Source organism: Diaphorina citri, unplaced genomic scaffold (assembly GCF_000475195.1).
Source record: "Diaphorina citri unplaced genomic scaffold, Diaci psyllid genome assembly version 1.1 scaffold368, whole genome shotgun sequence".
Classification (NCBI taxonomy): Eukaryota; Metazoa; Arthropoda; class Insecta; order Hemiptera; family Psyllidae; genus Diaphorina; species Diaphorina citri.
Window position 1 is genome coordinate 141,109 of NW_007377803.1, and position 16,058 is coordinate 157,166.

Genomic DNA, 16,058 nt, shown 5'->3' on the forward strand with positions numbered 1-16,058 from the left:
TATTTTACGAAGTATGTCGGTAGATCTTTCTTCGTTGATAATAAATAATAAAATTATAATAAATAAATAATCAATGTTTAGGTATTCATATTTATATCTGTAGGAATTTTATTCTTATATGTACAATACACACAATATCATTAGCATAAGAATTGGAAGAATGAGCATTTATTGTTTCAAAGTAGGTACTTTATTTATTACTTTTATACATACGAATACAAAATTACAACATATTTTTGAGATGGATTTTCAAGAAGGTAGTTATTGAGTCTTTGATAATAATCTATTGATTTAATAAAGGAAACATGTGGGAACCTATAATAAAATTGTTACGAAGTGGAAAAAAAAAAAACAATAATAATAATAATAATTTTACAAAATTTTACACAATATTGGTGTTGGTATGCATTGGCTACCTTTAATAATTATGTATAGCTACATGAGTAATGGGTATTTACCTATATTGATGTAATCATTACTTATGTTCAGTAACAGATAATTCCCATTGTAATAATACCACACATTATGACGGTTAGCTCCATGTATTTCTTGATAAGCTGGATTGTATATCTCTTCTTGTTATTTTCATCCTTATCTTCTTTCTTTGTATTGCGTTTGATATCTTGATGTTGTTCTTGAGTTGAATTCTTGTCCTCGTCATTTGTTTCTTTGGCAATATCTCCATTGATATTATCCTCATCGTCATCTTCAAATTTGGGAATGATATTCGTCAGTCCAAGCTCATTTTTAAATTTCTCTCTGAATGTTTTCCTCATCTCTTTATCTTTTGACAATTTCTCTCGGATGAACGTTTGCAATCTTTCGTCTTTCTGCATTCTCTCTGCGATGATTTGCTGCATTTTCGGATCCTTTCGCAATTTTTCTTTGAGAAATTGTTGCAGCTTCGGGTCTTTCTGTATTTTTCTTTGAATCATTTTCACGAATGGGGATTGATTTTCCATTGAGAAACTGGTGATATCGAATGGAATAGAGTTCGCGGGATCTTTGGATAAATCTTTGTCAATGCTAGTTTCACTAGAGCTTGTCACGGACTTTTTCTTTTCAGATTTTGACTTGACTGGTTTCAACTTCAGATTCTCCTCAGGTATCAAATCGTTTCTCTTTTTTCGGATACTCCAGAATTTCTCTCCTAGTAATTTTTTCAATAGAACACTCGTTCTCTCTTCTTGATAAATATTCTTACTGATAGTGGTAGTTTCTTCTATCACTTCTTCCTCCTCACTGTTTTTGTCAGTGTTGAGTACATTTTCTTGACTTTCGCCCTCTTCTAATTTAGAATTTTCTGAGCTGTTATCGATATTTGGAGCTAAATTCAATGGACTTTTTCCGAAAAGCATTTCTCCCATTTGCAATATGTTGGCAAAATTTTCAGGTTTTCCCATCAGAGTGTTCATATCTGGAACAGAATTGCCATCTTCATTGGGCATCACTTTGTCGAACATCTCAATCATATTCTGTAAAAGATTTACATTGGGTGTGTCACTTCCATTTTCTTCATTGTTGTTATTGAACTGTCGCATCAATGTTCGTTGAAAGTTTTGTAAGAAATTATCTGGATTCCCAGTTGGACTTATTGCTTCACTAAGATCTGAATTTCCTCCTGAAGACATGGTCTGCATTCCGACAAACATCTGACTCATTACACTTTCCAAACTTGCTGATTTTCCTGCAGACTCCGTGTTCGACACATCATTTGTCTTTGAAGATTCACCTTTTGAACTATCTGATTGTAATAAATTACTGAACATGCTTGACATAATATCAGGACCATTTCCCTCTACACCAGTCAGATTTAATATTTGATCTTTATTAAAGCCAGAAGTCTCAAATAAATTAGTCATATTGTTCAATAAACTTGCTAGAGGGTTGTTGTTAATGGATTGATTGCTTCCTACAGGTTCACTAGGTCCATTATTTGCGGCACTCCTGTGTTTACCCTGCAATAAATTTTGAAACATTTCATTCATATTGTCGGGATTAATCTCTACGTAATCATCTAAATTCTTTTTATCAAGTTCCTGTGTAAAAGACAATTTTTGTTGACTGGTCTCACCTGTTTCATTTGTATTTGCTTCTTTATTCTTCAGAATTTCCTTGATGTTTTTGACGGGCACTGCAGATTGTTGTGGTGTGATTTCTTTTGAACCCGAAGTTTCTCTTTTTCCAGACACTTCCAGCGGTTCTTTCACATGTTGAAGTTTTTCGTAGTCAATTTCCTTGGTTTCTTGGGATTTGTTTTTCGTTGGCTGTTTTCCTGTTTGATACTCGATTCGATGTTCATGAAACTCAATTGAACTACTGATACATTCACTTCCTTCGACAATTTTCTTTTCCTTTTTCAAAACCTTACTAAAAATTGCTTTCAATTTATTTCTTTTTATTCGCTCTTCCTCTTTTTTGGTCTCTTCTTTTTTCAAGTCCACCTTTGTTAGATTTTCTATAAGTTCAGGTATACTTAGTTCCCTTTCAAATCGCTTTGTTTTTCTCGTGACAACCTCAGTTTCTTCCTCACTGTTGTCGTTTTCTTTTTTACCTTCATCTTCTATCTTATCTTCTTCTGATTTTTCCGATGTGTTCGAGGAAAAACTGAAGCTAGGTTTCATAAATGACTCACTCGTGGTGTCAGCTCCATTATTAGAATCATCCGAGGTTTTGTCCTTACCTGATTTCACATTCTCTCCATCTTCCTTCACGTCTTTACTCTCTCCTTCAAATTTGTTGGATATTTCATTTATTTCTTTCTTCTCAGTTTCATTTTCATTTCCTTGATCATGCTTATCTTTTTTGTCTTCTCTTTGATTTGATGATTGTTCATTGTTACCTCTTTCATTCCCTACTAGTTCACTGTTGTTGTTTTTTAGCTCAACAGATTCTTCCGTGTGATTCATTTCAACTATTTTGGAAGCGTTATTTTTTACACGGTTGGCTTTCATCTGCATTAGTTTCTGTATGCTATCTTGTATACCACCTCCCTGCATAAGACTCATGGCCATGTTGTTTACTTCAGATAATATGGCAGGGTCCATATTGGCCACCATTTGACTCATATTGTTCATAACATTCGGATCAATGTGTTGAGCCATCGCATTCATTTGACCGAACATGTCTTCAACGTTTACATTTAAATCAGGGTCAGGGGTTTCTTGACTTGGTCCATTTCCAAACATGTTTTTCATCATTTCTTCAGGGTTGAAAGGAGCAGCTCCCTGGTTTCCAAACATACTTTTCATCATTTCAGCTGGGTTAAAAGGTGGTGCTTGATGCCCTTTCAACATATCAGCTGGATTGGAAGGCCCAGCTTGCTGTTTCCCTTGGTTTCCAAACATACTTTTCATCATTTCCTGTGGATTGAATGGTGGTACTTGATTTTCATCCTTTCCCAACATAGCTTTCAACACATCAGCTGGATTGGAAGGCCCAGCTTGTTTTGTTCCTTGATTTCCAAACATACTTTTTAACAAGTCATCTGGATTAGAATTCCCTGCTTGTTTTTCCTGATTGCCAAACATATTTTTCATTAGTTCTTGAGGATTGAATGGTGGACTTGTTGGGTTTCTAAACATACTTTTCAACATTTCATCAGGATTAGGAGGGGCAGCTTCTCGATTTCCCAACAAAGCTTTCACAATCTCTTCTGGATTCACAGATGAATCTTCAGATTCGCCAAGACCATTGTTAATTTTATCAGCCATATTTTCCACAGTGAAACCTTTGTAGAAATATTCTTGATTTGATCCAAACTGAGTGCCGACCGGTGAGAGGTGTTTTTGGATGTCAAAGTCTATTTTGAAATCGGCCACTTTGACATTGTTCAGATGGTGTTGAATGTGATGAGAACAGGTAGGAGCTTCATCAGTGTGATGTTGAAGACAATTTGATGCTCCAGCGTCAACTTGTGAACAAGTGCCATTTCCATTGCTTTGTGTAATGTTCTCAATAACAGCAGCTACAGTTTCTGCATGTATTTGTGTTCCTTCAACAGCTTCCTTTACTATAACCACTTTCTCTACGAGATCAACCTGTGTTTTATTTTCTTCTTCTATGTGACCATTTGCATTTGTGTTTTCACTTTCACTCTCATTTTGCTTTCGATTTTGTTTGTTTTTCTTCTTAGATTTCTTCTCTCTTCCAATACCATTAGCATGATGTTCTATTTGTACTTGAATTTCGTTCGGTGCCTTTGCTTCCCTTTTCAGAGAACCTGTGGCTGGGTCTGCTTGAACAGGGGTGACTCCGTTGGTTTTAGTTTCCTTCCTTTGTTCAACGTTGGTTTGAATTTTCTTGATCTGTTCCTGAGTTGGCCGTTTGTTCTGGCTCTTTTTCTTATTTTTTCGTTTGTGATCTTCCATGACTATCGAGCCGAGCTAATCAATGTCTGTAACAAAAAAGTAGTCAACAACCATGTATTAGATAACATTTTCACTGAAATACTTTAGTACTTTGACGAAACTGAAGATTGTATGGATCAAGTCGGGGTGTACTTATTGATCTCCATTTTTAAACCACTTTTAAGTCTTTTGACCAACTCTATTATCACTTTCTAACTAACATCGAAAGAGATGAGAGTATGACGAAAAGAAACAACTGACTAGCTGGAGATGAACATAGGTGATGCAATCATAGAAGAAGCAACATAATCCAACAGTACACCGCTTAAAGACAAAAAAGTAAAAAGAGAAGAACGGGAGAAGCAGTATGGTTCATGGAAAGGAAAACACAGAGAAAGATAACGATAAAATGGGAGAAAAGATGAAATAACAAAGTACTTGATAAGAAGACAAAGCAATAAAGAAAAAGAGAACAAAGCATACTAGAAATATCTGTTCAAATAATAGAAGAAAAGGAAGAAATTAAGAACGAAAGGAAGGAAAAGAAAAAGAAAGAAATGAGAAGGAAAAAGAAACGAATCATACAAAGCATCAAGGCAAACCACTCAAAATCAAACTTACCTCAAATCCAGCAAATCTTACTCCTGGATTTTCAGCGTTTCTATTCTAAACAACTCAACGGACTGCGACACAACTTTTCACAAAGGACTTTTGCAACGTAAACAAGTCAATGGTCTTTTTCATTCTGTGGACTACCTGGCACCAGAGTCGAACACAAAAAGGACTTTTCAGTCTCCAGCGAGGGACTTGAAGCAATATTTGGTCTTAATCTCTGATTAGAACAGTCTGATAACGCGTGTTTGTTTGAGTGATAATCAGTTTGTGTGTTTGGCTTTTGAATTGAGTGCGATGGATTTCTTCTCGGCAAGGGCCGAGATTAGGTAGTTTCAGCCACTTTGACAATAGGGAGACCATTGAGATTGAGAGATCAAGGTTGAGAAAGACCTGAGACAGAAGGGAGGACGCGTTGGATATTAGAGTGCCAAGCGGATTCTAAATAAAATTGGAAAAATGTACAGACAAAGAAGTAGGTGAAAGAAGGGAGAGATGCTTTTTGTCTCTGAAGCTGTAACCAACTAACCACACATAGTCGATCGTATCCTAAACAGATAGGGTTCTTCCTCGGAACGGCTGGCTTTCGGTTACTTCAGCAGTTACAGTTCCCTCTATCAAACCTCTTCAAAAAAGAAGGGTTGGACAAGAAATAGAGAGTTTTTGAAACCAAAATTAGCGTCCCATTAACAGAACTCTCGTTACCTATTTGACGAAAACTCGTCTCTGCAAAACTTGCTAATATCTCAGTACTGCCCCTGTCTTTCTGCCTCCCCATTTGTGCCACCCCTGACGTCAGTATTGAGAGTTGTTTACAACACAGTAACATTTGTCCTGTATTTTTTACTTCTGAATCATCAAACGAAGAGAGTTATAGGTTTTTATCTCGATGTTTTTGCATTTAGTACGATTCACCATAATGGTTGGATCACATGAGGCCTCTTGGCAGCTACTCCCAACTGTTGGTATAAAGCCAGTTGGTCTCAGCTAAACTTTCAAACACCACGAGATGTTGTTGTTGTTGTTGGTGGTGGTGGTGGTGGTGGTGGTGGTGGTGGTGGTGGTGTTGGTGGTGGTGATGTAGCGGCTTCAACTTTAGCCGAATGGTGATGGCAGAATCATGAAAAGATATATTGTTTAACTGGCTCTTCCTGAACCGCAGTCCATCGTGAGGACTTGTGCTTGTTCTTTAAAAGCAGAGAGAACCCTTTGAAAAGTTGCCAGCTAGCTAGGTTGGTTAGGGTAACCTGTTACAGTTCCACAGCTAGATACTGGTCTACCCTCTGTTTAATGTCCCCTAAGACCACGAAAGAGGTACTAAGGAGTCAAATTTTCTTAAAACTCTACAAGAAAAGAAAAAATACAAATCTTTACAATGGCTTAAGTTTTTATTATTTACACAACATTCCTGACTATCATCAGAATGGTTGAATGGAAGTGAGAGCCCTAAAGCTGTGTCCACACATAGTCAACGCCGTCGATCGACGGAGCGGGTTCGACTAAATGTGGACATAGCTTGAGAGACAATCCTCAAGACTTGAGAGTCGCTCAATATGAGCGAACTCCGTGGAAGAAGATACCTTCCTCCAGATTTCAGTAGACAAATTGTATATGAAGATGATATTTCTGCCAAAGCTATTGAACACACTAGTTCTCAATGCATCACCTGGGTAATCGCGTGCAGCTGGCTTTCCTGGCCCCACTCAGAATGAGGTTTATGTGAATAGGTGGGTAGTTTGTCATCGAACTGCGGTGCGGTGAGTGAAATCCTCGTCCCTAAAGGTCTTACGCCAGCCACTCACTATCAGGTAGACCTGATCAAGTCCGCCTGTCAGGTACACCTGATCAGGTCCGCCTGTCAGGTCTACCTGATACATGATGAGCACACACACTATCAGGTAGACCTGACAGGTATGGTTGTAAAGCCCCATCTGTCAAGTCTACCTGATAGTGAGTGGCTGACCTTAGCTTAGCAGTTATACATACAGTGACCTTAACCCCCATCTGTCCACAAAAAGACACCTTTGTCCAGCCAGGGACAAATTACCCAAATGGCACAAGAAGATGACACGTTCATCTGGACGAACCTTCCTCTCACTTGGAAGCAAGCGTCGTCCACACGTTGGTCTTGAACACCCACTTGTCTGCATTCAAATTGTCCTCATGCCACAACTGCTGCATTTCCCTTTGCTTCTTTTCACGCAACAACTTCTGCTGGTAGCGCTTGCGGTGGATTTTGCGCATGGCTTGGATGTGCGCTTCGCGCTCCTTGACGTCAACTTCCGGTTCGCGCACGTTGAGGCGCGTGCGCCAATCCTTGTGCTTCAACAACTCCTTGGCCGCCTTCTTCAACTCTCTTATCCTGTGGAAAAAGAGAAGGAGAAATCAATTTACTTCATAGGAGAATCCTATAAATAACACAAGGAAATATAAATATAATTAATTTTCCAGTGAGCAAAAGGTTCTGTTCGGAATCAGATTCGTATAGGCTGAACTCATCTTTTAGGGCTCAAAGATCCGTGATATCTTCAGTAGCTTTTTGTTTGGTGTTTTCTTTGGATGTCTTGCAGAGGGTTTGATAACCCTACAGTGAGTCTCCATGGTGTTATATATGAAAAAAGACATAGAGTATTGTGAAAGATGAATAATTTTATTGTAAGAACTTTTACATTGCAAAACTGAGAAGAAACGAATGGCTATTTCAGTTCCCAATATCAACCGGCCACTACATCCCTCCCCTTCTTCATATCCATTCTCCATATCTCTGGGGAGGTCTTGTTTCTCTGGTGGATCTTCTCAAAACTGGAGGAGCTGGAGGAGAAACATTCGGACTTGAAGGAGTTTCAACAGCAACTTCAATCTCCTCTGGTTCTGAATGTTATATATGAAAAGACATGGAGTATTGTGAAAGATCAATTATTTTATTGTAAGAACTTTTACATTTCAAAACCGAGAAGAAACGAATGGCTATTTCTGTTCCCAATATCAACCGGCCACTACATCCCTCCCCTTCTTCATATCCATTCTCCATATCTCTGGGGAGGTCTTGTTTCTCTGGTGGATCTTCTCAAAACTGGAGGAGCTGGAGGAAGAAACATTCGGACTTGAAGGAGTTCAACAGAAACTTCAATCTCCTCCTGGTTCTGACTTGAACATCCACTTGAGAGTCTGAAGTAGGAGGTGGTAAATTGTCCGGTGATTGAGTTAGGGTGAGGAACAGCACGGAAGAAAGTCGAATTTCGGGTTATTGTTTCGTCTTCATTTTGTGCTGTCAACTTGATTTCCTTTTTATATCAATGATTTCCAATGGTTTTGAATTAAAGTATTTACAGTCAGGTTTTTCTTCATCAACACTTGATCACCAGCACACAAATCCCAACGGTTTAGCTCTTCTTTTGCCATCAACATAATCTTTCATTACTTCGAGGAAGAAGGATTGTCATACCTCAGAAGTTGCAAGCAAGAAACGTTGTATTTTGCTCATAAGGGACATTTTGGTCTTGTGAAGACTAAACAATTATTGCGTGGGAAAGTTTGGTTCCGGGAATGGACAAAATGATCGAAAATAAAATAAAGTCCTGCATTCCTTGCCAGACTACGATGGTATCTAATCACCCGGCACCTTTGTGTCCTACACCTTTACCTGATCAGCCCTGGTCTAATTTGTCAATAGACTTTGCTGGGCCTTTCGATCATAACGAATATGCTCTCGTTTTGATTGATGAGTACACTAGATATCCTTTTGTTGAAATCATTCCTAATATCAGAACTCCTACTGTTGTAAAGATACTGAAGAAAATATTTTCAATGTTTGGTATACCTAATGTCCTCAAGAGTGATAATGGACCACCATTCAATGGGGAAGAGTTCACTGAGTACCTGACAATGATAGGATGTAAACATCGTCGTATTACTCCTTACTGGCCACAAGCAAATGGTTGTGTAGAACGTTTTGTGCGAAACTTGAAAAACTTCATTCAGAGCTGTAAAGTTGATGAAATAAATTGGAGAAACGAATGGCTATTTCCGTTCCCAATATCAACCGGCCACTACACATGGTAGTAGAGAGTTACATTCAAGAATGGCATGAGTAGCCGTCTCTTCGCACTCGTCGCATAACCTACAAACAATTTGGTCTTGGCGAAAGCCTATCGTTTGTAGATGTTTTCTAAGACCACACCAGAAGAAAGATCGCTAATCATTTTGAACCACTATTATACACGAGAGAGGGGTATTATCCAGATCCTAGCAGGCTAGAAGAACGATCGCCTTGAACCACTATTATACACGAGATTGGTATTATCCAGATCTGAGCAGGCTATAAGAACGATCGCTATTATCCAGATACTAGCAGGCTATAAGAACAATCGCCACCACTTACCTATATTCATCCTGCTTCTCCTTATGCTCTTTAAATTTGCCGAGAATATTCTCCTCAGGCCCCTTGTCGGTTTTTAGCTCGGGAATGGTGAACGGTTCCAGGGTTGTATATAGGGTGTCCCGATCTTTGAGGATCTTATCCAGATCGTCCATGTTGAATTGAGAATCGTTGGCGTAGTTCCTGATGAATCGCTTCATGACTGCCGGTAGTGATTCGTCGGAGAACGTGACGAACTCTGTGAAAATAATGGAAGATATTACTACAAAAGACTAACAGAATGGCGTTCAAGAGATAAGAAGAGGGGTAAAGGAAAACCACCAACTAGATGGGCGGATCCTATCATCAAATCAGTTGTGGATGAGAAGAGCTCAAGATCGAGAGGGTTGGTGACAATGCGAACTGCAACACTGGAGACCCAACTTCAGTGTTGATACCACAGATTCATGAAGGTATTTAAGGTAATTACTAGGAATAATAACAAACATAATTTACTCAACTCTATTTCTTTATTTTAATCTATTCCTCTTTTCCTCTTCTCATTATCATTATTATTATCATCATTATTGTTATACTTCGAGGAAGAAGGATTGTCATACCTCAGAAGTTGCAAGCAAGAACGTTGTATTTTGCTCATAAGGGACATTTTGGTCTTGTGATTTTTTTTTTTTTTTTTAATTAAGCAAGGTCTATAGTAATAACTAAGCATTGTACAATATTAAACCCATAAAATAAACGAGACCTTGTTTAGACTGCTGGGGTAAAGGGACTTTAGTCTCATTCGAGCAGGATAAACAAGGTATAATACAACAACTCTCGAGCGAAAGGTGGAGAATGAACACCAGGCGATGTTAATACCTAAAGCGCAGTGCTCACTGGAGAAACGCGTTTCGCAAAACCCATTTCATGTGTCAATACACAACGACTTTTATGAAACTCAGTTAGGAACGAGCTTAATTCCATAGGTACACAAAAAGCCTACTCCCTGGCTTAGGTGTAGGGGAAAACAGCCCCAAGAGATGAGTTAAGCTTTAGCAACTCACTATCAGGTATCAGGTAGATCTGACAGGCGGACCTGATCAGTTGTACCTGTCATGTCTACCTGATAGTGAGTGGCTGGCCTCAATCTTACACGAATCTACGAATTCCTTAGACTCCTACCGTTTTTGTTGAGGTAGTTCTTCATGTCTCGGAAATCTCGTTCCCGTTCTTCGCGCTTGGCTTTAGCATCGATATTCTTCTGCAGCCTCCTCTTCTTCGCGTCTTCTCGTCTCTTGAGGGCAGCTAGTTCCTCGAGACCTCTGGTGCTCATGTTGGGGTTGCCAAAGTTCTGGTTCTCGTTGAACGCCATCAGGTTTTCATAGTAGGGGAAAATGTCAACGGTCGGCAGCGTTGGTTTTGTTGCTGAGGAAAGAGGAGAATTGGTTTTTGAACAATGTTAACAATATTGTTTATGAGGAGGAATCGGTTTCTTTGAAAACAATGTCACACTAAAGCTGTGTCCGCATATAGTCGACGCCGTCAACTATGTGTGGACAGTGTGGACACAGCCTAGACACAAACAAATATACCAATGACAATGGCCGGTTGAATGCACCAGTACTCACAAAGGATCACTGCTGTTAAGCAATGTTGGGTGTGGATAGTACCCGGATGGGTATCAACTGGGCAATAACGTACTTCTGCCCTTTCCCAGTCCCACTGGTGAATAGGGATTCTATGTCATCAGGATCAAAGCCTAGGTTTGTTAGAAGGGAGAGGTATGTACGAGCAGGGGTTAGTGTAGGGCATTCTATCTTGTTGGTCCTGATTCTTACCTTTGGTCATATACGAGAAAGCTTTCACCCAGCATTCGTTCTCCTGAACATTGGCCCCATCCTGGAAGTTAGGACCTTCCAGCTCCTCCACTATGTGATTGTGGACATGTTTCATATACCTGGAGTCAAATGAAGTGACAAGGTCTTAGGGAAAGTGTATCTACATATATTGTATTGGGGAGACTTTGTTTAGACTGTTGGGGTAAAGGGACTTTTTAGACTCATTCGAGCAGGATAAACAAGGTACATTCTATTCTACATATCTTTAGAGTTATTCTGTATCCTCTAATTCACTTGAAAATATTTCACAAGAGCTCGCAAATAAAGTAATCTGTGTAGATCAGAAGAAAAAACAGTGAGATTCTCTTTAAAAACCTCAAAAAGGAAAAGTTCCTACTCGACATTGTAAGCCCGTAAAAGAAGTGATATCAGAAACTCTTTTCCGTTCCACATCTTTTCCCTTCAAACGTCTGAAACTGAAATTCTTATTTTTCGAGTCCGTGCTGAAGCTGAAAATGTAAAAAAAATCTCAATTTCAGCTTGGCAAAAGTTTGCCTTGACATTATGAAATAATGAGAAGTTCTACGAACAATAACAGTGATATTCACCTACCGATACTCTTTGCTTTCCGAATAGTTTTTGCCGCAATAGTGGCATCGGTTCTTCACTTGACCTTCGAGAATGCCGCGGTCAAATTCATGCCGCTCCTTTCGTAGTCGTGTGATGTTTCTCAAAGCTTCCTTGATCACATCTGGAAGAAAATTTTTTGTTTATTTATTATTTGGTTAGTTTCATAAGGGTTTTACGTCGTTATCAGTGAGTAAGGTTTTTTCATGAAGGGGGGGTGTACTCTCCATTCGGCAACAAGATACCCATTTTGATCTTGCACACTCGGGAAAATTAAGGAGTAGGTAGGCGATTGATGTTCGTTTCGTTTTAACTTTTGAAAATATAGAAACTATTATAAAATTAAGTATGGGGTTTTGATAAGTTGTGCATTTGACTGGTGGTTTCACCTGGTAAAACTAGCTATAGGTACCTATTTTTAAAAAAATATTAGCAATAACTGTAATGACATACCTAATTTACGGAGCTGTTTCACTTACTTTGGGTTTCCGGATTTCTCTCAATGGTTCCTTCGTCTTCAATTCCACTATCTTTGTTCAAATAATACTCATAATGTTGTTTATATTGTTCCGATACCTCATAGTAATCCATTGTCTTGGCCATGTAGTACACATCTTCATATTCACTCTCATAATCTGAATCATCATATTTGATTCTATTCTTCCATATGATATGCATTAACTCGTCTATGTTTGTCTCATTGATGTAATTGTATTTCTCCAAATTCAAATTCAACTTCAAACAATGCAGAATTTTGATCAGGTTATAATGGATTTTCTCACATTTCAATTTATCCTCTCCAGTTCGAACGATTTTCTCTTCTTTGAACAAATTGTCAAGAGCTGTGAGATCAAACTTTTCGTTTAGTTTTCTCAAACCTTCTTGTTCGGCATTGAGATGTGTTTTTACCGTCGTAGGCACGTATGGAATTGGTTGTTTGCATGGTTCATTTCCATGTGTGGTTTCGAATTGACCATGCTTTAGTGTGATTTTACTATTGTTGAGTTTCTTATGTTTGTAATATTCTGAGCTATCAGTTTCAATGCTAAAGATGCTGATATTACTGACTAGATTGACAACATCGTTGAAATGACTCCTATAATGTTTGTAGTAATGCACTAACTCGGATACATAACTTTTCATATTTTCGACGGTAAAGATATGCAGAATTTCTTTTTCCAAACAGTCGGTTTCTTTTTCTTTGGTCGTGTTTGGTAATTTCCCTATAACTAAATGTGCGTATTTCTTTTCTAGTTTATGATATTTGTTTGACTTTTCTGTTCGCAGTATTTTGTATTCAGTTGTGGTTTGTATCCTTCTTTTACGTGTTCTATTTCTTCTTATAGGTGCTAACGTATTATTAAATGTACCATTTATTTTCAGAGGTGCAATATGATCTTTATCCATACCAACTGTATTCATTGGAATGGTGGTGATTTTTCTTCTCAATACCGTTTGGTTGCCCTTGATCACATCCATGTAATATTCATACAGTGGTTCTTGTGATGTAATCTGTTTAGGTTCACTCTCACTGCTCTCTAAAGATTTCGTTATATCTTCATAGCCATGTTGACTCTCTGGTATTGTTTGTACAATTTCTGCATTTGGTGCTACCGATGTTGACTGGTCTCTTCTACCTTTGATTAAGTTTTGTGACCGACCTACTGGTTTGGGAGTGGTGCTTGTCTCATGAGAGAAGAGAACGTGGTACATGGTGACTTCATCTTCATCCTCATCATAGGATAGGCCGTCTAACATTCGGAGGAGATTCGGGTCTTCTTCGACTTTCTGAAACAGTTTCTTGTTCTTCATGTCATCCAGCATTTTTTCATTAGAATGACGCCCTGTAAATGGAAAAAAGTAAAATAATATCAGTACCTACAGTAGAACCTCGATTATTTCAACCCCCATTATTTCAACTCCAAAATCAGTTCAAAATAGGGTATTTATTAACCATTTTGTTCTTTGCATCTAAAAAATTTTGTCCCTTTTTCATTGTTTTATACGGAATTTCGATTATTTCAACTACACTCGGTCCCAATTTGTTGAAATAATCGAGGTTCTACTGTACCTCTTCCCTCAAAGGGAAACCTCGATTCAATTTTTTGGGTGTAAAAATATATCAGTATCTATCTGGAATTTATTAGAATATTAGTTTATTCAAAAATCCCACCAAGTCAAAATTTGACGGTGCTACTACCTATTATAAACTTTGCCACGGGCAGGAATGAAAACCGCGCCCTAGCGCCTTGCGCGTTCAAGGCAGGCTATCTATTTAGGCTGGCACTTTCAACTTTAGGTATATTTCCCTTTCGGAAACTGAGACAATGTCCCCTCTTTTAAAGGAAAATACGGGAATTAGTTCAACCACTAGGTGGCGTGGTAGCGCCTGTACTAAACCACAGGAAATCCAAGATGGCGCATTAGCAACTATGGAAGGTCTAGTGTTCAGTTTCCTTTCCGAAAGAAAAATACACATGTTAAGGAAGAAACACACAGTTATCACGTCACGTGAGCTCATCTGACATCAGAAAAATGTGGTTCAAAGTTCTTCCATTTCGTTCATGAAAGCCACACTGCCCTCACGTCACGTCACGTGATAGTATTGTATTTCTACTTTTACACTTTTTGACGAACTCACCTCTATATTTCCTGGAAGGAACCAGCGTCGCCTCTGTGTAGTAATCTTCGTGGATCGGCATCTCTGGAGCTTCGGTTCTAATATCTTGAGAGTTAATTTTGTTCCTCACACTATCATCATCATCTAGTCCCGCGAACAAATCATAACTAAACGTTAAACAAAATTTCGAAGGAAAGGAAATTCGTCAGAAGGGGAAAGCGTCAAATAAGGTACCGATTGAAAGCCTTTGGGGGATTCACGGAAAAAAAAAAAAAAAAAAAAAAAAAAAAAAAAAAAATAGTGGTCAAGGCGCTCGCCTGGTAAACAGGAGGGCGTGGGTTCAATCCCAGCCGAGGTATGGAATTTTATCCTCAATATAATTTGAGTATTTGACCACAATAATAGTAGTAGCCTACTGCTGGAGTAAAGGGACTTTTCAGTCCTATGCGAGCAGTATAAATAAGCACTATTATTATTATTACTTTCCTTCCTATAGGATAAGGAAAGTAAAAAGACCCTAATGTATTTTTTGTTCTGTGGATTCGAGCTTTTATGAGTTCATCTTTAACTGTTGTGTTGACCTTTAAAGCTCCTCAACTTTGAAGTGTACAAACTTAGAGATCAACAAAAGGTAGTAACGGAGAGAACTTGGTGACGTTTGGTGCAAAAGAAACTGTCCTATCCTCAAGATAACTTCTTGTTCAAAGGTGCACAATCTAAGTAGTCTAAAGCTCTGTCCACTCAGCGTCGATGTCGTCCATCAATCGTCTGTCGATCGACGTCGACGAAAACCGTACACTGCCTCGAAAACATAGATTCACCTCGTCGATCGACGGCGTGAACTATGTGTGTGTGGAGACAGCTTTAGATAATTGGGGGTGGGTGCCTATTTAGATTTGAAAAGGTAGAAGCTGTACCCAACAAGTAAAATATTTTTATATGTCAGGGTCAACAAGGATACTTCCAAGTTTTTTAAACAAAAAAAAAAGCTCTCGAAATATTTCACGCACAAGTCTGAATACACACGTAGACACGTGTAAAAGCAAACACACACCAATAAGAAAACCCAACAATAAAATTCAAGTAGTGTTCCGAGAGATTCAGCTAATTTTTTGTCCTACATGTGAGCTCGAAAAAAAGGGAAAAAATGAAAAAAAAAAAAAAAAAATGTGGGGGGAAAAAAAGGCCCAAAATCACCCCCTTGAGGAACCCCAAAAAAAAAAAAAATGTGGGGCGAAAGAAAGGTCCAAGATCACCTCCTTGAGGTACGCCAAAAACTTTACCAATGAACGGTTGAAAGCTTCCCAAACACAGTTAACAACACGAGCACTGCAGAGCAGTCACAGGCCACCATTCTGGTCACATGTTGCACTGTCAACAATGGCCTTTTCGTCACTTCACACGCTCAAAGGCTTGCTCGTAATCTAGGAGGGAAATCAGACAAAAGGAAATTAGTCCCGTGGGTCGCGGGCTGAGGGAACACGTGTCCTAGCAGTGCCGAAGTGTGGAATGCCTTGTCTCTCAGGGTTCCACCAAGACAAAATTATTTGCAGGTTGGTCTCGCTGGAGGACGTAAAACCCAAACAAACCCAGCCCTGTCAAATTACAGACAATAATAGTGGCTGTTTTGAGGGTACATACCTAAATGGGACTTT

At 38.8% G+C, this 16,058-nt stretch overlaps 2 protein-coding genes across 3 annotated transcripts; both read right to left on the reverse strand.

Annotated features, from left to right (window-relative positions):
* Positions 1–167: 167 nt before the first annotated feature.
* LOC103508105 (uncharacterized protein PF11_0213) lies at positions 168–5,191 on the reverse strand. The gene is made up of 2 exons (XM_008472640.3): positions 4,971–5,191; positions 168–4,396 (listed from the first exon to the last, which is right to left on the reverse strand). The coding sequence occupies exon 2, from the start codon at positions 4,368–4,370 to the stop codon at positions 486–488; it is 3,885 nt and encodes a 1,294-aa protein (XP_008470862.1). The 5' UTR covers positions 4,371–4,396; positions 4,971–5,191; the 3' UTR covers positions 168–485.
* A 1,139-nt stretch (positions 5,192–6,330) lies between these two features.
* On the reverse strand, positions 6,331–15,788 carry LOC103508104. 2 transcript variants are annotated; one of them, XM_008472639.3, is made up of 8 exons: positions 15,687–15,788; positions 14,425–14,570; positions 12,263–13,627; positions 11,769–11,907; positions 11,157–11,275; positions 10,501–10,743; positions 9,343–9,577; positions 6,331–7,323 (listed from the first exon to the last, which is right to left on the reverse strand). In XM_008472639.3, the coding sequence occupies exons 1-8, from the start codon at positions 15,755–15,757 to the stop codon at positions 7,056–7,058; spliced, it is 2,586 nt and encodes an 861-aa protein (XP_008470861.2). In that variant the 5' UTR covers positions 15,758–15,788; the 3' UTR covers positions 6,331–7,055. The 2 variants fall into 2 exon arrangements, with proteins under 2 accessions (XP_008470861.2, XP_026678610.1); XM_026822809.1 differs by having other exon boundaries at positions 14,425–14,547; positions 15,687–15,783.
* Between the last annotated feature and the right edge of the window lie 270 nt (positions 15,789–16,058).

Coding starts and splice junctions, on each gene's coding strand:
- LOC103508105 (XM_008472640.3), bottom strand. CDS start 4,370: ATGGAAGATCACAAACGAAAAAATAAGAAAAAGAGCCAGAACAAACGG.
- LOC103508104 (XM_008472639.3), bottom strand. CDS start 15,757: ATGGTGGCCTGTGACTGCTCTGCAGTGCTCGTGTTGTTAACTGTGTTT. Junction 11,908..12,262: donor GAGAAATCCGGAAACCCAAA/GTAAGTGAAACA, acceptor ATTTTCTTCCAG/ATGTGATCAAGGAAGCTTTG. Junction 10,744..11,156: donor TTTCTCGTATATGACCAAAG/GTAAGAATCAGG, acceptor CTCTTTCCTCAG/CAACAAAACCAACGCTGCCG.